General features: G+C 39.5%; 1 protein-coding gene across 1 annotated transcript; it reads right to left on the bottom strand.

The window, feature by feature from the left end:
- On the bottom strand, positions 1-23,359 carry LOC139129647 (uncharacterized). Its single transcript, XM_070695312.1, has 19 exons — positions 23,123-23,359; positions 20,339-20,434; positions 19,345-19,510; positions 17,822-17,973; positions 16,603-16,923; positions 14,925-15,254; positions 14,344-14,521; positions 14,005-14,156; positions 12,456-12,785; positions 11,895-12,066; positions 11,434-11,591; positions 10,790-11,092; positions 9,633-9,953; positions 8,828-8,999; positions 8,184-8,326; positions 6,036-6,341; positions 5,458-5,589; positions 2,159-4,548; positions 1-1,475 (listed from the first exon to the last, which is right to left on the bottom strand). Exons 2-19 carry the CDS (start codon positions 20,394-20,396, stop codon positions 1,398-1,400), a joined length of 5,862 nt encoding a protein of 1,953 aa, XP_070551413.1. The 5' UTR covers positions 20,397-20,434; positions 23,123-23,359; the 3' UTR covers positions 1-1,397.
- Positions 23,360-24,729: the final 1,370 nt, after the last annotated feature.

Genomic DNA, 24,729 nt, shown 5'->3' with positions numbered 1-24,729 from the left:
TTATAAATATGAGATTTTAATAACATCCGAAGATATCACCTCATCCAATTTCCCAGACTCTCAAGTTATAAACAGAACACTGTAGAAATATTTAACAAATACTGAGATCGTGAACGTGGAAATAATTCGTTCTATAAATACATGCACAATTGATGCGACAACTAAACATGATGGTGTAATTTGAAAAATACAGAATAACTGAAAATAGCATGACTTACACTTTCTGTACTGTGGGTGTTAAATCAAAAGTTTTTATTATCAATTAGGCTTCATAATTAAATTAAAGCTCGCGAGTTCATAAAATTTATATCACTATGTCAAAAAATCATCACTTTCTAGGGCTTTTTGTTTCCTGACTTTGTTGTTGAAAAAACGACTCGACAAAAACTTTTTTACAGCAAATGTGAGATATAAGCTTTGAGGCAAAAGTTGAAAATCTATTTCAAAAATTCACTTTTTTGAAACGTGAGACTAGCAAATTCCTACACTATATTTATAGCATATAGCGTCCTGGTTTTATAATCATATATTATATTATATTTAAGATATTATACAGAAATCGATATTACAGTGACGTTTGTGAAAATAATTCAAATCGTCAAAATACAATTATGAAACAGATTACCATATTTTCTTCCTGTAAAAGTGTAAATTTACAAAAAAGTTTACAAACAAGTTTACATTGTATACAAATAGTTACATGTTGAATTATATAAATGAAACATAAATACTTCTTTCATTAATGACCACCAATAGCCAGTCAGACAATTTACAGCAAATTCAATTCTTCATAAATTAAAAACAAAGGAGTTTCTAGTATTTCAATGAGAACTTGTAAATGACTTTTAAAGCATGGACGGTAATGGGTGGTTTGTTATACAAGTTGTTGCTGAAGATTGGAAGTCGTTCTACCTCGACCGACTAAATTTCATACTACTAAACGACCAATGTATATTTTTACACCCTGCTCATCGAAAAGACAAAATAGTACTGCTTTTTGTGATAATTACTTACTGAAACGTACTTCACAATGTACTAGTTCAGAATTCTATCACATTTCTGTAGTAACAATATTTGTCCGACATGTACTCTTTAAGTGTGTTCTTTTAGTTAACATTTAGTTAAATTTATTCATTTATATTTGTCCACCATCCTTTTCGGCAATTAAAAATCTGTCTTAAACGATGAACAGCCTTTCACTGTTGAGATGTTAAGCATGGTTGCAGTAAGTATCCGTTAACGCTCTCAAGCGTACTTTTCGGCAATTAAAAAGTGTCTTTATCCATGAAGTCTTTCAGTAATGAGATGTTCAGCTAAGCACGGTTGGGGTAGAGTATCCGTGATTTAAGGTATCATAGCTAATTTGTAAATTTTTGTTGATCTGTTTCTTGTAAATATCATTGTTGATCAATGTTGCTTTCTTCGGGCAATTCATCCAAATCTTTTCCCTTCTTTTTCCTCTTCTTCTTGGATTTCTGCATCAGAGAAGAAAAGATAAAAAACACTAACATAATTCTAAACCATTGTCACATGATGTTATGGATTTCTCATACAGTAGGATATAGACACAGGAATCACGAGTTACCTGATCTGGTAGAATGGCATCAATCAAATGAAATCAAAATGATGACGACGATGTATATTGTTGTTGTTGTTGTTGTTTTTGCTGTTGTTGTTGTTTACTTTATTTTAGACAGCTAAAAAGCTGTTTATTGGATCAAAACAAAGAAAGAGTAAACAACTAACCATACACAATTAAGCAAGGATACACGAGACAAACTTTACAACAATAAAGAACAAACAAAAAATGTAAATCCTGTACACAACTTAATTCAGAGAACAATTCTTACATAGCGTGATTTGTGTCATCATGACGTATTGTACATGACAAGATACAGTATCTCTTTCTACGAATATAGTAGTCAGAGATTGTTTTGATCAAAGCTAAAAAGGTGTAGTATATAATGCTGATAGTTTCTTTGCATCTTTCAATGTTCAGATGTCATTGATCTGTGACAAGCATTGGTAAGTGATGCGTCCTGGCGTGATAATCGTGGTACATGACAGGCCATTACCAAATTGAAAGACTATCTTTAATACCCTGTATATTCAATATCGGATGCTTGTCTATCATGTTCCTGAATTCACTGTGTCTTACCTTATGTTTCTTATCGCCATGGCTACCACTTGTGATGCCGTCATTTGCTGTTGCCACCACAGTTTCTTGGTCTCGGTCGTCAGTTTCATTTACTACGCTGAAGGTTGTACCTCCGGTGACGTCATTAAGTGGCCCTTCAGTTGCATTCGCATCGTTGTTGTCACGTGCCGCCATGACGTCATCGCCTTCAGTTTCTCGAACAGCTGACTCTCCACGACTATCTGCTCTGCCTTCATCGTTGTCACGTGATTTTGAAGAATGTTTCTTCTTCCTCTTCTTCTTCTTCGGCTTTTCTCCAGAACCTGACATTCGCTCATTCGCGGCCTCTGCCTCCATGTCACGCGATTCAGATTTGTCTTCGTTTTCGCCATCACGTTGTCTCGTTTTGGTCTCGTCTTTGCTGTCACGTGATTTCGATCTATGTTTCGTCCTTTTTCCATCGGACGCGTCTATTTTCTCTGAGTCTGACTTGTGTTTTGATTTGGCGCGATTTTCATCTTCCACGTCACTACTTGACTCAGAAGAAGAACTCGACGATTCACGTTTTTTCTTTTTCTTCTTTTTCTTTTTGATTTCTTCATCGCTACTTGAGTCTGATGAAGAGCTGGATGAGCTACTTCTCTTGTCTTTCTTCTTCTTCTTTTTCTTGGATTTCTTTTTGCGTGACCGACTTTGTCGCTTATCATCTTTGGTTGATGGCATTTCTTTCATCTCTATGTCGTCATCGCCTCCCCTGTTAAGGTGAGAAGACTCCCCAATGTCATCGTTGGCTGTTGCTTCAGGACGAGAAGTTCCAGCATCGTCTGCGGGAGAGGCTGATCTTTTGCTGTGTTCGGATTTCTCGCCCTCTTCCGAGTCTGTTTTATCGCCTCGATGTTTGCTTACTAGAACATCAGCGTCGTTACCCCGATGTTGTTTCGCATTGTCTCTGTTCAGTGTCAACGTTTCACGTTCAGAGGGACGTGTTTCATGTGAAGTCTTGATCGCATCTCGCGCAACTTTGTTTTTCTGCACGGTGGCGTACTCGACCTCGACATGGTCACGAACACCACGTTCACCCTGAGGATCAGTATGTTCAGCCACTTTTCTACCGCTTCTCCTGTTTGACTCGCGTTCGTCTTCAAAATGCGCATGCTTCTCCTGCCCGGCGTCCCGGTCTGTGCGGGCGTCTCTCCTACCAGTTGTTGGGCGCTCCTTTCTGTCTACATTATAGTCCCTGCTACCTTTACCGTCAGATCGGTAAACTCCACGATCACGTCTGTTGCCATGGCGATCTGATGAACTTCTGTGACCAGGTCTACGATTTCTATCATCATCGGAGTGTTGTCTGTGGGCTTTGTGGTCACGTCTGTATCGGCCGTGTCTTTCCTGATCGTGACGGTCATTTTCTGCATAATGACCGTGAGAGTCTGAAATGCGATTGGCTGAGTACCGTTGATCGTGACGCCTTCGGTCAGAGTAATCGGAGAAATCGTCACTGTAAGGTGTTCGGCGCGAATCTTCGTCGTAGCTGTCACTGTATCGTTTGTGATAGGATTCGTCGTCGTAGTCGTCACTATATCGCCGTGATTCGTCGTCGTCGTCACTGTATAGTCGTCGTCTGTCGCCATCGTCGCTGTATCGTCGTCGTTCATCGTATCGCCGCGGATCATCGTATTCGTCGCTGTATTGTCTTCGATCGTCGTATTCGTCGCTGTATCGTCTTCGATCGGAGTAATAATCATCATCGTCGCTATAACTTTCTGTGTAAGAGTCTTCGTCGTAATCGTCGCTGTAACGCCGTCTGTGAGATCCATCGTCATACTCTCCGCTGTTTCTTCTTCGTCTTGAATTGTCTTCGTCGTCACTGTAAGGCCTTCGATAGCCCTCATCGTCGTAGCTGTCGCTTTGACGTCTTCCACCACGTTTATCCTCATAGCTATCAGCGTAACTCACATCGCCCGACCCGTTGCTGACATCGTCGTCAGAAAATCTACCGGACGTCTCACGATCATCTACCTTTCTGTCGTCAACGCGCCTGTCGTCTTTATCAATCTCTTCTTCGCCTTGTTTCCCAGCAACTGTTGCCTCTGTCGGTATAAATGCCTTGGCGGGCGTGTCTTCAACATTTTGCGGCACGACGACGTTCCTGTTATGCAGCCTGCGTTTTGCTTTCGCTGACTTGTCGGACTTCTCGTCGTTGTATTCGTAACCCTCTGTGTGATGCGGGTAGAAAGTTCTTGGCTGCTGAGGGCCAACCGTATCGGCAGCCTTGCTGTACAGAAAGGTGTCCTTGTTAGCCTTGCCCGGCTTGTCTAAGTTATTCAGCACCGCAGAATCGCCTGTGTTGGCGCTGTGACTGTCGATTCTCTCAGGATCGACTCTGACAACAGTGACTTCATCTTCTTCAACTGTTAACAAAAAAGTCGTGAGAGACGAATCCATTTATTTAAATTAACACTAACGATTGTGGGTAATTTTTGGAGACACTGGTTTTGGTTGAAATCTGAACTTATATTTTTTCTACGGTTATATCAAAATATGTAACCTTACGTTACGTAAACGTCCCTGAGAGGAAACGGATCGAATTCGACAATGATTGAAAAGAACAGCAAAGAAACTTGCGAGTCAAACGGGTTTCAGTTTTATTGATACCAACGTGATCATTGTAATAGTCAGGCCGATATATTTGAAAGTGTCTTTATTTCCAGCCTGGAATTCAGAATGACAAAATGGCATGAACACATCGGTTTGCAACATACAAAGCTTTTTTGTTGCACTGTCAAAGTGTCGAAATGGCAACCGTTCAGTTCGTTAACAAACGCAAGGCTGTATGCGCGTGAGTTTCAAAATGTAAACTTTGGCATATGAATCTTAGTTAGGGCTAGCAACATTGTACATTGTAGACTTCGCATTGTATACAATGCATTGTGTTGACAAGGCTGGAATACTTTGTATTTAAACATACTCTGGGAAATAGAAGAATGAAAAGCAAGAAACTACAGGCAGATTTCAGTACATGCCTGTAACAGGGCCTGGGCCAGTACCTGTAACAGTCCCTAAGAAATGACCTCTGTTACAGGACCTGTAAAAGTGGTCAGGTATCAGGTGTGTATGAACAGGTCTGTAACAGGCATGGTGTTAAAGGAATGTATACAGTGGTGTAACTTCTGAGTGTATCCAGTGCTGCGACCACATGACTGAAATACTAGGAAAAGAAAGAAGAAAGAAGAAGAAAGAAAGAAGAAAGAATCAACACGTCAGGCATCGACACTTTTGCATGTTACATAAAATACTGGTGGGTAACAATGCCTGCCTACCTTTCTTGGCTGAAGTACATTTGCAAACTTTGGCGCATTTCATCACTATGATAACGATGACAATAACGAGCAGAACAAAAGCCATGACGGATAAGCCAATAACCAGGGCTTGCCAGTCTGGATGCTTCTCCTCTGCGGAAGAAAATAATATGCAAGGCGGAGATCAATAAAGGTTTAAAAATCGTTTTGAGAGATTTCGTCATTACTACACGTACATTTTGTCTTCGGGGTATCTGTGTATCTGAAACATCTAAACACTACCAGATTTATCTGAGACGGATAACACGTGTCGTATCGGTGAACACAATAGCAAAAAGATGCATTTTTTCTTCCAATGTGACCCCGCCGATCACGTCTCAAATGACTACATGTCAATAACAGATAATTATAACAAAGACATTACATCCTATTTTTCTGGATCATTGCACATGCGCAGTATTCATTCCTACAGTATTTAAGCCATGATTCGGCTGAAAAATCGAAAATTGTGTCGGGGAGTGAAACGCTAAGATATATTAAAAGTGCGTTGTTAAGAATCAATCGGCCAAACACAGCACTCGCAAAAACCTTTCACTTACCTATGACGTTTAAGGGACCAATCGTGCACTCTTTTGGCTGCGCGAAAGTCACGTGATCCGACGAACACGTGAAAGTAGCTCCTTGGAGGTCAGAGGTCAACACTAGTTGTAGCGATACTGAAACGGACTGGTGGCCATAGACTGTGAAATCAGGCACGAGTTGATCATTGTCATGTTGCCATACCAATGTTGGCATGGGGTCCCCACCACGTGATGTGCATGTTATTGTCACATTGCTGCCAGTTTGCAATTCATCTTCGGATGGACCGCTGCATGCTGGGTAGTCCAAACCTGGAGGCTTGGCATCTACAGGTGGCAATACAAATGAGAGTCTAGTAACACACGAGTTAGTGTCTCAACAAAAACACATTAAAGCGAAAACGGAGTCAGCGTGGACTCTCTGTTGTGTCGCGCGACAAAATAAACGCAGCCACTGACGTTTTTTACAGACAAAACATACAGACAATGTAGCAAATGTCATGAAATCTTTTCTATTGAAAAGGCGTGCTAGCGTTACCAGGACTTACTTTTTTGAACGTGTTGATTTCGTCATGGATGTGTAAGACAAATATATCCATGTCTTGAACAAAATAATTGAAAAAAATCTAAATTTCAATACTATCGATGATTTTATCAACCTCACAAACTGAACCAAGGGTTTTCTGTCTTTAGCTGACGCTAAAAGGATAGCGTCAATGGAAAAACACACTACGGACCCGACACTGGTACGGATAGTCCCTGGGGGTAGAGGTGTCGATCAAACAGTCGACGGTGAGCTCGCTGTCGTCGGAATTTCGTCTGGACGTTTGTAATAGACGCCGTACGGTGATGAAGGTGGCATCAAATAATATAGATAAGGTGTATAATACAGTGGCATTTCGATGGCAGCAGTCTATATTGAGCCACTTGATGCGATGTTTGTTCGGTTGATACTTCGCCCAGTTAAAGCGATGAAATTCGTTTCTTCGCTTTGATAAAGTGTGTATGTGCGATGTATGATAGTGAGCATGCGTGCGTGAGTGCTTCACGAACTCTACAACGTGTTGAGCGGTCTCAGTCAGAAAAATGTAACAACTGAACCACTCTTTTTTGGGAGTGGAGATTTAGCCGAGCGGTTCTGTCTGTGGCCTCTCAGCTAGGCGACTGATGCCGTATGTTGTGGGTTCGAATCCGATTGAAAACTAGCCGTATTTCCCCGTTTCACTGAAGCTACCACCTCGATTGAAGTTTGCGTAGATGCAGACGCAGGAAACGAGATACCGCGCCGTTCAAGCTCTTTATGTACACAATCTACCGTATTTTTGGTTTTATTCTCAACTGGCCATGAAGAACATTTTGTAACAATAAGAATACAAATTGAATCTTTTGTTTGATTTGTGGGATTTATTGAATAGGCGGTGTGCATTTGATGACATTTAGTTTGGGTGTTCTGTCTGAAAAAACGTCTGTGGCTGCGTTTATTTTGTTGCCCGACACAACAGAGAGTCCACGCTGACTCCGTTTTCGCTGTAAAAGCACATTAGATGATTTTGTATGCGGTTGATGGTGTCCTTGACTTTCATCACTGTTCACTTATTTGGAAAACTGGTTTCCTTTTCATGGTCAAAATCTCATCTCGGATTTGTTTTGATTCACGGTTCAGAAAGAAAACGTGAACAAGCGTAAATGAATCTTATAATTTGTTTTCTATGAGCCAAGCTAATTAAAGGGATAGTCGGAACTGCGCTCAAAGGTCGTATGGGACCCATACAACTGGCAATAATGTATCCAAGGCACAATGGTGATTGATGACAGTTAAAACATGTCTGTCATAATCTATCATCGTATAATTTATATGTTGCTGCTATGATGATGGCGTGCATCTTGATATCGTGCACGAGATACATTGTTTGTAAACAAGAAACTCGCACAGGCGCAGTTCCGACGACTATATCCCTTTAACATAATATATGACTGTGAATGGCCAATGGTCGCCCCTCCCCCTCTCTCTCCTCTTATTCTCTCTGATTGTACTATTTTATAATGTTTTCATGTGTGTCTAATGTTTAAGAATTATCTTCTGTAAACATCTAAATTTGACTGGCAATTTTAGGATTTTATCTACCGAATCGCATTGACGCCAGGGTTTATTGGTTGTTTATGACGTACCTCGTAACGTCAGTTGCACCGGAAGCGATGATTTTGATTGACTTCCGGTTGACTGGCATTTGTAGACCCCGGCGTCATTTTTCATCGCCGGTCGTATATTCAAGAAATACTCTCCTCTATCTTCATTTCCAGTTATGGAGAATCTATCACAAAGTATAAATGAAAAGAAATGACTAAAACCCTGTCAAGCCGACTTTGAAAGCTAAACTATCACAAGAATAATGGCTTGCACCATTAGGACAACTTGAATGATCAAGTGTCTTTGATTGATGTATCAATATTGTTGTTTTTGACTTTATGTAGCATGCAAGTACAGTTGTATACTTTAAGAAATGGTGAGACCCCCCAAAATAAGTAGGTGGAAACTTGTCCCGTTGGTAGTGGTGCCTGCCACTGGCTTTCAACGAATGAGAAAGATAGGTGGATATTGGGAGTTTGGAGTGTGAAACCTGTTAGAGATCTAAAAAGACATAATGCTACTATGATAATGTACCAAGGCAGGCTAAATATCAATTTGCAACATTCAAAATGAGTCGTCATAAATTTACATACTTAAACATCGCTCAATGATATATTTTGCATCAATGAATACCCTTACAGACCTATGTTGCGCTTCATACATTAATTATGTCAAAGTGACATACCTGTTGCTATAACCTTCTTCAACATCACGATCAGTGCTTATCAAAATGTCGTCTTGGTACCATAGCAACTGAGAGTTTACTTCCTTGTTGACGATGGCGCATTTGATTTCCACGCTGTAACCTTCACGTGACACTCGATCAGCTGGCACCATGTACAGATGTGGGGTCGTGGCTGAGAAAAAAATGACATACTCAGATATGATGCATCTCAACGTCAATGCGTCCAACTATTAATTGGATTCTAATAGAAAATACACGCATATCAGGACAAACCACAACACAATGCCACCCCACGAACATGACATTGTTTTGAAATCCAGTCTTGTATTTCTGTTCGATCTACATTCATTCAAAATTACCAATCGGGCGAGGACATGCCACCGGAATGAATGCCTTGATATTGAAAGCTTTCCCAAAACTTACCCGACTTTCAGTGTATTTCAAACTAACCGTGATCGTTGTATCACAACCACAGTATTAATATTAATATTACAGAACATGACGTTCTGCTCACAGGTTTAATTGCAGTGGGCCTGCAGAATTATATACGCACAGGGCAACATTGTACTGACAACTGTCGGTTTTATTCTTGGACTTTTCCGAATCAACCTTTTATTTCGCAAATCAATCAATCAATCAATCAACCAATCAATTAATTAGTCAGTGCTTTGTTGATGCGTTAGTTCCACCAGTAAAATCTTTGACCTCCAGCCTGACCCGACAGAAGATAAGAGGCGTGACTGTCTGAGGTCAAAATAGCAAACAGCACACCGATTCAAGACTACTTAAAGATGTAAAATCTTACTATCAACGTGGAGATACGCCGACTCAGATCGACCCTCCACACTTCGCTTTCGTCTTCTTCTTGTCGACTTGACCATACCACACTGATAGTACCCTGCGTCCTCAGCTTGGATGTCGTTTATAAGCAAATTGTATTCTTTGTTGGTACGATCGCCCGTTACCAGGTATCGGCTGTTGCCATTGGTTACTGTCGTGTCGCTAGTGATCGCCACTTCATCCTTGTACCAAACGACACTTCCGATTTTCCGGCCAATCTGACATTCCAGAGTTACTGTACCGTATGGAAAGACTGTGGCGCTTTTTGGAGACGTTTTGATCCATTCTAGTGTGACAATCAAAGAGAAAATCACAAATGTAAAATTGTAACGTCGAAAACTCATAATATGGCTTTGATAAGACAGTCACTGTGCAAGGGCCTAGAAATATCAATTTTGCCTGCCTTTATTGCAATGACAGCGAAACTAAAATATGAAAAAAACAATGCTGTTGTAGATTTGTTCATATAATGTGGAATATGGCTACTCTCTTAACCCTTTCGATAGTTTTCATCTTAAAAGTGAAAATAGGTCGTTGGCAAGACTGAATATTAGTGGACACACCGTTTATCGCGAATTAAAAGGAATTTTCAGAGGGTTCTAAAAGAGTGATCATATGAGTAGATTCCCTACTAACAATTAAAACGAAACGTCCATGTGCACTAATCTTCAGTCGTGCCAGGCTTTTGTGTATTTTTATTCAAATGTGGTCTTTCAGTGAACATTCACTTTATGGATCATAATATGCATTACTTTCACGATTTGTAGTATCCAAGCAACGAGCTGTAATTACACTTACACAAAAAGGCATTTGGCAACCAGGACACTACTCATACAACTGACATTCGTCAAAGCCATGATAGAGACTGTGTACATGCGCATTCAAAACAACGACAAAGAAGAAGAACGATAAAATGACTTTCAACTTTATCGATGATGGTTTTCAAACACTGGTAAATCCGAATGGGGTCGGAGCGAAGTCAATAGATCACATTTTAGCAACTTACAGTTGGCAAAATGTATGCAGTGCACAACAATCGTTGAGAAAAATAGTACGGAGAGCAAACGAAAGTCTTCTATCTCGTATTTATTGTTATCCTTCACTGGTTTTGTAGTCACCTACCTATTTTCAATGGACCCACGTGACACGTTTTTGGTTCACTAAATGTGGCATGGCTAGCAGTGCACGTGTAGGTCACACCGCCCTCGTTCTCGCTGACAGAAAGTTGAAATCCAACTTTGACCCCGGTCGGTGATTCCATGTTCATTTGTTGTATTGGTTGCTCGTCTTTACTCCACTGTAGACCTGGCAGCGATCCAACGCCTTGGAACTCGCAAGTAAAGAGTACAGTATCACCAAGATACATGGTGTCGTTTCTCGTTTCTATTTGGCAAACTGGGGAGTCGTCTGATGGTGGTTCGGTGGCTGAAAAATCAAATAGTGTAGCCTAGATTACCTATAAATTCCTAGCATGTGAAGATAAGCTTGTTGACTTTCATACTTCAATGCTTATTTTTCAGAACGAACAAGACAACAGATCATAATCTGCACAGACAGTGCTCTACCTAGACATAGATATCGATGACGTTAAAAAAGTCGTTTGATGCAAAATAGGGAAATGACAGCTTCATGATGAAAGAAGGCGTTTTTACGTGAAAAATGACATAAAACAACAGTAGTTCTTTATGTAAATCTGCCTTGAGTTAAATCCCGATCGAACTTTATGGTGAGAACTAGATAATGAATTGTCCTTATAGCCATCTCACCTGTGATCATGACTGTCAACTCAGCCGTTGACGACCACACCTCTTCCTGCACTCCCTCTTCGGTCAAATGACATGAATACTGACCAGCATCGCTGTACTGTAAGTTTCGGATTTCCAGGATGTACTCTCCGTTGACTTGATCGCCGATAATTGAATATCTAAGTTTAATAGAGTAATGCAAAATTAAACATAAATGATTCAACTGACTGTTGCGGTAAAGCGACGCCAGTATTTTCCTCGTTAACAAGTGACAACTCATGGAGGGAACACGAGTGACTAGTAGCAGAGTTTGACATACTTCTAGGTCTCCTTCAAGAGTAAAGTGATCTCACCCATCAAACAATGCTCTTCTCTTGGCATAACTTTTATTTGCTTAACAACCCTCTTGACTCCTGAATGTTTGTTCTCCAATAATTGTAGCCCTGGTGGCTATAATTATTGCAGCTACCAGCGACTCATACCTGTCTGAGAATGTCGTCTCCACACTTGTGTCTGAGCTGATCTTCACACGGTTCCCTTGTTGGCTTTGATACCATTCTAGATGCCCAACTTTGTCTTGTGTCACGCACTGCAATGTAATGCTCTCTCCTGGTCTTCCAACACGTGACGTCGGTGATCGTGATATTGTTTGCTCTGGCGACAAAATTCATAGAAGATGACTTTTTCCTGTTGAAATCATTTTTGTCACAAATGTCGAAGTGATTAATTACCCCAGGAAGCCAGGCGTTGAGTTAGACTCAGGTTTAAGTCATAATATCAGTGTAAAACTGACATAGATTTTTCATTCTTGATCTATATATCGAAAGTTGAAAGATTTTTTTTGAATGGATTGCAGTTACAATAACTGTTGTTATTAATATCATCCCCACCACCACTCCTATCATCATATCCAAGATCTCCACTACCATCTCCAACATCTCATCATCATCATCATCAGCATCATCATCATCATCATCATCATCATTATCATCATCTTCATCATCATCATCATCATTTACATGCAAAACTGAACAACAACTTACTGCGAATAACACTGACAATGGCAGGACTGGACACCAAGTAACTTGAACTTCCAGCTGCAGTAACCGTACATGTGTACGTGCCTGCTTCTTCTGACGTCACACTCTTTATAATTAAGTTATATTCCACGCCAACATTGGTTGGCGCCTCTACTTGATAAATGTTACCAGAGACGCCACTGTTCAGAATGTAATCACTGTTTAAAGGTTCGCCATCTTTTTGCCAAATGACAACACCTTCCTTGTCACTGACAGAGCACTGTAAGGTGTGATCGTCGTCTTCCAGGACACTGGCACTTGACGGTTCGACCAAGAATGATTGCTGAATAGAGTCTGCAAGCAAAAATCAGTCTGTAATAAGATGTATCTTTTGAATGTGGCAGTGACCATGAAAGACTTTTAATACTTTCAGTAATCGCAGTATACCAATTACAACATTTTGGACTGTTAGGTAAGAGTGAACTTGAACACAAATTTAGGTGATGCTAGTATTCTTCATCGGGATGGGTTGTCAGCGTCACAATTATTATACATATACAAAATACGAGATCAAACATTTTCGATACCGGACCTTTTGAAAATGCTGTACAAATCCCTAAAATGGATCTTAAATATAAAGCAAGAACACTACAGGCAGATTTTAATACATGCCTGTAACAGGTCGGATCAGTACCTGTAACAGTCCCTAAGAAATAACCTCTGTTACAGGACCCGTAAAATTGGTCAGATATCAGGGGTGTATGAACAGGTCTGTATCAGGCCTGGTATTACAGGAATGTATACAGTGATGCAATTTCTGAGTGTATCCAGTGCTGTGACCACATGACTGAAATACTGGTGTACAAACAGTGGTGCGTCAGTGTTGAATTTACAGGGCCTGTTACAGGGTCTGAAAATTTGTCAGATTTCAGGGGTGTATATTTTCAGGAAAACAGGCTAATTGTGTTGACAAAAATGAATTCAGGCATAGTTGTGTGCACATTAAAAATTGTTGACCCTGTTACAGGTCTGTATTCACATTGCGGTGTACAGTCCTGTAAATACAGTGTTGAGAGAGGCGGAAATTTCAGGCCCTGTCACATCACTTTGTCCACATCATTGTACACACTCCTGTCCCCACAGCCCTGGATACAGACCTGCACATCAGCCCCTGTCAGAGCAATGGGACGTCTTTGCTGACACAAACCTGTGCCACAGGGTTGTGTCAGGGTCTGTACAGGGCCTATCACAGGAACAATTATATTTTTTGCTGTGCATAGGCGCCTACTTTTTCTTTGTGCTTTAACCCTTTCACCCCCAGTTCCCTGTGTACAGGTCCAACTTTACCATAGAAAACAATGGATTTGGGACAAACCATGGTGGTGAAAGGGTTTAAAGAGTGGATGGTATGATTCAAACTTATTAATTCCAGCATAACATTCCATGCTGTATAAGGGTCACCGTTTGTTTTGTTGTGGAGTATTTTTCGCAAAGACCTTGAGGCGAAGAGAACATACCGAATAAGCCTAATTGATTCATTAATTATTTCAATCAAAAAAATATCATAACTTACCTATGACCGTCAACTCAGCCGGTGACGACCACACCTGTCCCTGTACGCCCTCTTCGGTCAAATGACATGAATACTGACCAGCGTCGCTGTACTGTAAGTTGCGTATCTCTAGGATGTACTCACCGTTGGCTTGATTACCGACGATTGAATATCTAAGTTTGATAACACAAAAAAAATTAACTTGAATGTATTTTATGCAGGTACGACTTCGTTGAGGCAAACACTGTCAGCTACAGTTGACTTGTCCATTTTTCGATATTTTGGACTGACGCTAGAAAGATTCACTTCATGACAAACTGACTTTTTACTCGACCATGGCATTCTACCATTGGCACTGACCTGTCTGAGAATGCTGTTTCCACATCTGTGTCTGTGCTGATCTTCTCAAGACTTTGTTGATTGTCTTGACTTCTGTACCATTCCAGATATCCAACTTTGTGTCTTGTCTCGCACTGTAAGGTAATGTTGTCTCCCGGTTTTCCAGCTCGTGACGTCGGTGATTGGGAGATAGTTTGCTCTGGTAATGAAATGCAATGAGCGTTATTTTTCCTCATAAATGTTTGGCATCATATATTTGCCTTTATGTCATGTACACTGGCAATGCGACACGTCAAAATGTAATTTTGAAATTCAAAGAATTAGGCGCAAGTTTGAGCACGGTTGTAACTGTCTGTACAGAACTACATTAGACTTCTCCACTACCATCACCACCACCATCATCATCATCATCATCATCATCATCATTAACATCATCATCATGATCGTCATGATCATCATCATCATCATCACCACCACCACCACTACCAGCACTAACACCACAGCCACCACAACAACAGCAACGACAAGAACAAGGTCAACTGCATCAAAGCTCTCAAACGTTTCAGCTAGACGCATGCAAACAAAGTTGAGCAAGAACTTACCTTGAATAACAATGACAGTTGCTGCCCTCGACATCAAGTAACTTGAACTTCCAGCTGCAGTAACCGTACATGTGTACGTGCCTGCTTCTTCTGACGTCACACTCTTTATAATTAAGTTATATTCCACGCCAACATTGGTTGTCGCCTCTACTTCATAAATGTTACTAGAGACGCCACTGTTCAGAATGTAATCACTGTTTAAAGGTTCGCCATCTTTTTGCCAAATGACAACACCTTCCTTGTCACTGACAGAGCACTCTAAGGTGTGGTTGCTGCCTTCTAAGAGAATCACATTGCCTGGTTCAACCAAGAATGATTGTAAACTTGAAGCTGAAAGCATAAAAGAAAACCCTATAAGATAGAATGCCTACGCGAACAGACATTCAGACATTTTTACAATTCTTCTCTGATCTACTACTTTAGGGATTCATTTTAAAGGTCTTGATATAAGAAAAAAATTCACCGTCTTTAATAGTTTTTCCAAAATCGAAAAATATTATTTTTCACCATAGAGTTAACACAGGGATGGCGGCCATTTTGAATTTCCAATATCGGTCAATTTTTGGTATTCGTTCCTCTAGTATCAAAATTTGCACGTGTCCCCTCCCCCGATTTTTATTGTTGATTCTTGAAAGAGAATGCTGGAAAGAGTCCTTGAGGAAAATTTGAGCAAATTTTAAGTTTAAGTCTTTCACTTTCGAGGTGCATACTACCTTAAGTTCAGCGGTCGTAGACCGCTTCACGGTAAGGTAGAATATCCACGGAGACAATCATTCGAACTCTCGTTTTTTTTTTTTACAATTTATTTTTGGTTGACCACTTATTTCATTTTGAAGCTATTGATGCAGTGGAATTTTCCACTTCTTACTTTTCGTGAAAGTCAAAAAGATATTTTTCCACAAAGATTTAACACAGTGTTGGCGGCCATTTTGAATTTGACTGGAAGTATCGGTAAATGTTAAATAATTGTTTCTCTAGTACACTATACTTCGGATTCGCACTTGTACCCCGACAATATGCACACTTAAAATATGACTTAGTAAAGAAAAGTCTTTCAATTAGACATTTAAAGAATGGCTAAAGTTTTATTTAGGATAGTTTTAAGCAATATTTTTGCAAATTTGAGTCGCGCACTATATTAATGGCAAATGTTATTCCATCTTCGCTTTCAGTATTTCTTGTTCTACTCTCACAACTGTTTTTGAAATGCCTAACATCGAATGCATAACATCCCATTGTATTGTCCATAATAAATTTAAGACCTGATAAGAATACACTATTCAACAATAACACATCATACAATTTCAATGCATCTTGTTGGCAAAGCTAACGATTCACACTTCAACTTTGTCTTAGCAGAAATTAAGGATTGCATTAGTCTGAAGAACGACACTACGATGTAAATCTGTTCAAGGGTTACAGATACTGCGCATTGAAGTAAGTACACACTGACAAGAAATTCCTGTATGCGAAGTATACACTGAAGTTTAGATGAGTTGAAAATGATGCCTATCGCAGTGCCGCAGTCAGTCGCTGAAAGGTGCAGCCATTCAGTGTTAAACGTTCGCTATACGGTTGCATACCTCTTTGACAAAGACTTCTTCCTCACACCTCAGCATATCAAGAGCACTGTCTGTAATTTTTTGAATCTTCAAAATATAATGATTACTGAACTTACCATTTACTGTCAGCCTCACCACACTGGACTCGATTCGGGGATTATTATCAGCTTCAGTGACCACGCATTGATATAGCCCAGAATCCTCCGCGACGACTTGCTCGATTTGCAAGTTGTACTGTAGCTGTGACTGTCCTACGACTATACTGTACCTGTTGTCATTGGCGACAACACGTTCGTCTGCGCTGACGGGGTTGCTGTCGATGAACCAAATCAATGTACCTACTTTGTTGGCGACTGCGCATTCGAACGTAACGTTGAATCCAACAGTGGTTGTAATAGAAGTAGGTGTCTTTATGAACGTCTGCAATTCTGTGTATACTGAAATATGCATAAAATATTTTAATTGAATATATATATATATATATATATATATATATATATATATATATATATATATATATATATATAAGTATACAGATGTCCTCGTGGGAACTTACAGTGCTCGATGCTAAAGCAGAGCGTTATAAATAATAATACAAAATTACTTCATGCACAGAGTAATGATATCTGTTACTTAAGTTTCATGAATCCTACAATCATCAGAAAGAAGAAGTGAAAGAATTCTTTGCTTGACAGTCTTATATATGTATTCTTGGGACGTATCATTCTATCTGTAGGTGGTGTTAAAATTCGATAAATAAATTTTGTTTTGGTGGAGACATTTTGAAACCAACTCCGAGCGTTTGTTTAACAGCGTAGAATTGTCAGCATTGATAATGTGCAGCTTTTCTGATACACATAGATTATATCGCTTGTTTATGTTAGAGTAACTTGATGCTTTGTCATTAATAATTAACCACGAAATGTCAAAGACCTGGTTCTTTTGTTTCAAGGACCAGACTTGGAAAGCTCCGTGCAGTGCCGATACCTTTCATAACGGAATGATTGCATGTGATTAGCGAAGCGCGTCTTGAAGGTGTTATCAGTGAGTCCGATGTAGACCTTCTCCGTGTTGTCCCCCGTTGATACCATTCAACAAACATCGACCCACTCAGACACACACTGATACACACACAACCATATACGATACACATACATACATACATACATACATACATACATACATACATACATACACACATACATACATACATACATACATACATACATACATACATACATACATACATACATACATACATACATACATACATACATACATACATACATACATACATACATACTCATGTGTAGACAGAATTGATGCACTGCTTACCAATTGTCAGCTGAGCGGCGTCTGGAATAACCTGGCCATGGTTGTCTGACTTCGTCAACAGACATCGGTACGTACCCTGGTCTGAAGCTGTTAAATTGTGTATCTTTAGGCTGTACTCGTCACTGTCGCCATCACCACCAACAATTTCATATCTGGAAATGAAACAGGTTTGAAAACACCAACCGGGCCTCAGTACTCGTGCTGAGTAAAGAGAACTTACAAGTAAATCACTGCTACACCGAAGACGTCATTATTTCCTGGGGTGGGGGTGGGGGGGTGGGGATGGGGGTTGGAGGAATTTCAGGGAAACTCCGAAATTTCGAGTGACCCCTGCCAACGATGATGAATTTGAGTAATCACCCTCTCTAACCCAAACATTTTGACTGACCCCCCCCCCCACTTAGAAAAGTTAAATACCAATACACTAATACATGTATTTGTAAAATGACAAAAATTCACCAATAGTCGGAAGACCTTTCAAATACTGATATACCCTGTCGGCCCCTGCTAGATTATCATCGGTTATCTCATGACGGTTGAACAAGGTGAAACCAACAAAATGAAATTCAAAGGACAACAAAATACAGATATAAAAGATACGCTATAACCAGTATCAAACCATATAGCATTGTTTAATTTTGCTGGGTATCATGACAGGGTTTTCACCAGAATATCTGACTGGGCGGAATTTGAAAGTACAGTGGGGAAAACACGCAAGAGGCTGAAGGGAAAAGTGTCAAAGGGGGTGTCCCTTATCTTACGTGGACAGTTTTGAGAAATTGATATGTGCAATGGTGCAGTCTGGTGCAATCTCAGAGGTGTTTTAATTTGTTTGTTTTTTGTACTTTTAAATTTGTAAAACTGTTAGAACACATCATAGGAGGAGAGCACGAGAGCGGGGCCCCCTCTCAAAATCGAAAATTTTGAGAAATTGATGTGTGCAATGGTGCTATCTGAGGGGTGTTTCAATTTGTTTCGCACTCGGTAAAATTGTTTGAAAATGACATTGAACACTGATGTTTTTTTTTACATTTTTTTGCATGATCATTGTTACATGTTTGAGTCACAATATTCAACAGCCAAACAATGACGATACCTCATTTTTTGGTATTTACAAACACATGTTTCTGTGATAATAAAGGATGAATTCAAAAAAGTTCAGTTTTGTCCTACATCCTGTGAAAAATTTTTAGTGTTTAATGTGTACAATGGAGCAGTTTCCTGAAATCTGAGAGATGTCTTCAATTAATTTTTTCCTACTAAAATTGTTAGACCACCCCAAGAGAGGGGGGGGAGCAGTCGCATCGAAAATTTTGAGAAATTGAAGTGTGTGATGGTGCCATCTGAGAGGTGTTTCAATTTATTTAGACCAAAAAATTGAGTGACCCCCTTCTTCCTCTTCACATTTTGAGCAATCCCTCTTGAAGTTTTCAATTTTTGAGTGACCCCCTCACATTCCTCCGACCCCCAGGCCGTAAATAATGACGTTTCTCTTAGACATGACTTGAAATCGTTATACTCACCGATCGTCTGCAGCTAGAATGCGATCGTCTTTAGATATCACCCGATCGTCATTGTGTAACCATAGCAAATGACCTGTTTTGTTGACAGCGACACAAGAAAGAGTCACCGTTCCACCGATTGGTGCAACAGTGTCGTCTGGGCTGGTGATAATACTCTGTTGCTGACCTATGAAATAACCGCGTATTAGAAATTAAAATGGATTCGTTCTTTGCAATTCCCATTGTTCATTGTAAGGGTGACCAACCCACAGTATAAGCAATGTCATACATTTTAATTCGTCCCAGATCATCTTTTTTTGGGCCGCTGGCGTCAAACTTAAAAATTGCTATAGTAACCAGCGACGGCGAACTTGAAATACTATCGTTGTAAAATCAAGCAAGGCTTACATTTACTGTGCGTTTACTTTGTTACGTATATTTTACATGACGACTTGTACATTTCAGGTATGACTCAAAGAAAAGTCTTTCAATTATACGGCGCATTCTACACAATACCGTTTGATCAAATTTGCCTCGACTCGATGCAGCTTTAAGCCATTCTCTTTTAAAATAAAGTATAAAGACAGGGCTACCATGCAAAATTTTGCTTCTAAAGAAACAAACTACCACAAATTTACCAATATTAGAAATTCTATATTGCTGTTATCCTAATGTGGAAAAATCAATTATGTTTTTCTTCGAAATACAGGGAGGGAAAAGATAAGCCGAATGCAAACAAAGCAGTGTTCAAATTTAGGGTCTTAATAATATGATATATATATATATATATATATATATATATATATATATATATATATATATATATATATATATATATATATATGTCGGAATGAATAGTCAACACATTGCAGGGATTATGACTGAAAACATTTTATATAGAAGTCTTACTAGAATACAATATTCGCTTTTCATCGACTACAAAATCACTCAGCAACAAAAACTATTTGCCCTCACCGATTTCAATTCTTAACATTCATTAGAAAACGCCATTTACCTGTACATGATGACATCAATGACGTCAGCAGAATCGAGAATAGGATCAGTGAAAACATTGAGGTAGAGTAGGGACTCTAGATAAAACTCGTCAAGGCTGCAAATTATTAAAATAAAAATATATTTTTAGTGATATTCATTCTGGCAAAAAAATACATTCATTTTCAATCGATCAGTTTGGACTGTATAGTAATTTAAATATCGAGGGTTTCGTGTCATTCCCAAGTAATTTAATATTTCTTTTCGAGCAAACTCGTACAGTAATGTGTCAACGTTGCAGGTACGTTTGGGCATGCTGTTCGCTTTAAAAAAATGAAGTCTACCAATAACTATGATAATCTTTTCATGTATTATTATCAATCCAGACAGCATGTGTATTTTCTTCCTCTAAAATACATCAAATCTTTAACCTAGCTCTCCAACTAATACATCCTGTACAATTTATTGTTGACAAATGGATTCTCTTTCGGTTGGCAAATGGCGTCACTGTTCGCTCATGCAAACATAAATATTTGTTCGCATTCTCAGATTACACTGTTGTAAATTACGCGTGCAAGAAAAACGAACATGATACCGGTGTAGGCGAGTTATTGTGTAACAATGAATACTAAAAGACGTATTTACTCCTCAGACTACGGTCTGCAACAATAGCCACGCATGCAACACTGGCTAAGTTTGTCCGCATTTCAAGTAGCAGTGTCCGATGACACGCGCATGCAGCTATATTTAGTAGCATTACGTAAAGCGGGAGATTACACTTAAATGTTTTCTATGCTGACAATCGAATAATAACAATTTCACTTGATTTTTGGCTGAAAACAAGAAGCCGTGTTTTGCAAACAGGACAAAAATGTCGTAAAGTCGATCACCAGTTACAGTCTATGCAGTTTAAAGCCGCACTTCGCTCTTGAAGCGTACCCCCTTAAACTGAATTATATGTATCAGTTCTAAGACGATGAGATTTGTTCGCGACCTTTAGTTAGCATAACGGCTAAACTTTGTGCAAGCGGAAAATACAAGTTGTTGATCTGGTTTCTTGACGTCTGACATTTCAACTTAATCGCCTTCTCTAGGCGTTTCTTCTAAATCGCTGTCAAGATAGACAACAGAAGTTCGCATATAGGGTGACGGTTCAAGAACCGCGACGCTCAGTTCACAAACACTCGAGATCACAAATCATCCGACTCTAAACTATCCTTTGTCACTCATAAAGCCAGTTTGAAGGTCTGTCTGTTTGGTGTGGTCGTTATGGCGATACTATTGTTATTCACATGAAAAGCTATGACATACACTAAGGGTCATGACACGCCCTGCAATAACTTTTGGGGTCATGGCACGCCCGGCAATAGTTCCTACCCTGACCTTTGTAGACTGTCCCCATAAAAGTCCCTTTTCAACAAACAACCGTGATTCCACTGGAGCGTTATACACAAAGTACCGTACACCCACTGAAGGGCAGCCATATTGGATACTTTATCACCCCTATATAGCTACCATCTCGCAATACTGTGCGATAAATGAACATGTATCAATGCTGTTTTCTTGCTTCAAAGATCGATGATGAAATTTTGGACATGATGTCTGAAAAGCACGGGTTAATACAATCCGTATACGGACGACAAGTTTATTTGTGTCTGTAGATGGCCGCAGTCATAACTGAAATATAACTATACGTTTGAGCTACACGTTCAACTTGAGTTCGTCAACTTCATTTTTATTGCACGACTAAACAATGTCGTTATATCAGAATGTCTCCATAAGCTGATGAGACACCAGGACATTTTCCATTCTTCCCTGTTCGATAAAATCCTTGTGACATGGTTTTTCATGACGTTAAAAAATTTTTTTGCATAAAGTATTAGGTGGGCGGCGGGTTATAAATTTCAAACAGTTGAATTGAACCAGTTGCTCTCTATTTAGATGATTTCCGAAATGACAAAATGAGGCTTTCAAATGAGCAACAAACGACGATAAATGATTTTTTAAAAGCTTCATCAACAGTTATGGTGCAATCTTTCAGGACAAGTCGTTCTCATATATACTCTGCCTTTTAACGTACGCTTATCTTGTCCAATTAGACTCTAAATGGTTGTGATAGCGTCCAAACTTTGATAACAGTGACCGTGAAGCACACTGACATCGAATTTCAAACAATGGCACATTTTTGCGCTAGAATTATTGGTCCTTCTGAGGTCACGGACGCGTCTTTAAACAGCTCAACTTCTGAAGAAAGTCACTATTTGCATTGCCAGGCGTTACCACGCTGATCGGTCTTTGTTAACGCTCGGTCGACTACGAGTTGCCTTGAAAAGGAAAAGGCCGCATGGTATATACGTACAGATCGCTGCGAGAAACGAGGTCATTTGTAGATTCCGTAATTGTTCCAGGACGGGCAATAGTATCAACAGAGACAATCACAAAAATTCTTATGGATTTTACGACAAGAATTATACAATAACATAAACAAACCTAGTCACTGACACATGAAATGAAAAACGTTTTTATTACATGCAAGTGACAGAACTGTGGGTACACTTGCGATAACTCATAAAGGGGTCCTTACACTGTTTGCACAAAAATAACTATGTCGTCACCAACGGTAACAGTAAAGATCTCGCCTGCGACTTTCCAATTAATGTAACTTAGTTTAATTTGTTTGTCTCCTACGCTTACCCGAAATATTCATGTTACTTATGATTTCACTGTCATTTGACACGGAGAGTTTTCAGAAAACTTCTACCAGATGTTTTTTTAACTTTCAAAATCTCAACAATGAACTACTTACCCGAAGAAAGTCGTTTCGTACAGCCACCGAACTTGAAGTAATATTGCTCTAGTCGGAGGTCACCAAACAAAGTTGGTTCGAAATTCACCCAAAACCATAAGCCGCTTTTTGGTGTCTCCCCTGAGACCAAACTTTACAATTTGTGAGAGTCATTCGTCATTTCTCGACGTCTCTTTTTCTCCGACTTGCGCGCCGATAACATTTGCATGTACGCTGTTTACACACAGCCGTCTTGGCCACAAATATCTCCACTGCGCATGCGGTCATCCTGCTGTCCCCATTCATACTTCAGCGACCGTATCTCGCATAATGCTGCAAAACTTATTTTAATCGGGTTTCTCCCAACATCGGAAATTCAGCATTGGCTCTTCACCCTACAACAGCAATTGCGTCACATCGTAGACAGGTGCATATTTTGTTTGCTTGCTTGTCCCTAATATTGATGTTAGGATATAACAGTTTAAACAAATGACATTTCGTATGAAAATTGGAAAAAACAAAACAAAACAAAACAAACAAACATTTCAAGGTTCATTACATGTTGTGGTAGTTACTAATTTTGCTCATTATCATAAATTTCAAAGAGATGCGACTATTTCATGTTTCAGAGAAAAGGGGGAATCATTAATATCAGGGGTTAATGCGCGTTGATTGACTTTAATTGATGGGAAGATGGTTGCAATTTAATGCTTCAATGGAGATCGGGGCTAATGCTCGGTTCACTAAGATGCAATGTATTCTTTCACTTGCGCAACCGTACATCTTGACAGCAAAGAAATGTTACTCAGTTTCAGAGGGTGTACATTTCATTGAATATCATTGTACATTATAATGCGAGAATGAACAAAAGAGAAAGAAATTACGTCATATGTCAGGTGTGCAAATTGACGTTCTAACAGGCTCGGGGAGGAATGTTCGAATTTACAAGGGCACAGGTTCTCTTTATATATTTAAGGAGATAAAAGTATTTTTTTTTCTTCATGGCACCGGAAACCGGTGTGACAGTCAGGTCATGTGATATTTTAAAGGCAAGACAGAACAGCTTAATATCTTAATGGAATCGGTTTGTTTTCCATTTATCATTCATTTGGCTGACAAATTACTCGACGAAAAACAATTTTTCTTTTGTGGACATTACTTGATTCCAGGTAAGTGTATAGATGGGGTGGGATGGTGTGGATTGGGACGTTAGTGGCGCTGTTCTTGCATGGATACAACTTAAGGTAGAATGGGCCTCGGGTACGAATGTACGGACTCTCATTGTTTTCAATACTGTTCTGTTATATCAGTGGGCTCATTTTAAAGCTCTTTGAGATAGAATATTTTCATCGTCTTAGTTCTTCGAAAATTTACTTTCCCCATAGAGTCAACTCAGGTATTGAAATCCAAATATAGGTCAATGTCAGGTAAATGTTAGATAGTTTTCTTTTGTACCGAACTTTTGCGAGGTGACCTCACACTTTTATTCTTCATTTTGAAAGAGAACTTTTAAAAATTTCAAAGGAAGGTTTAAGCAAAAGTTTAGGTCTTTCACTTTCGAGGTGCATGCAATCTTAATCCTGTTCGTCCATGGAATAGTCCTTTAAAAATCCGAAACAGAATCTAAG

The sequence above is a fragment of the Ptychodera flava genome, chromosome 3, assembly GCF_041260155.1.
Source record: "Ptychodera flava strain L36383 chromosome 3, AS_Pfla_20210202, whole genome shotgun sequence".
Taxonomy (NCBI): Eukaryota; Metazoa; Hemichordata; class Enteropneusta; family Ptychoderidae; genus Ptychodera; species Ptychodera flava.
This window is presented reverse-complemented; position numbering and strand designations above follow the sequence as displayed.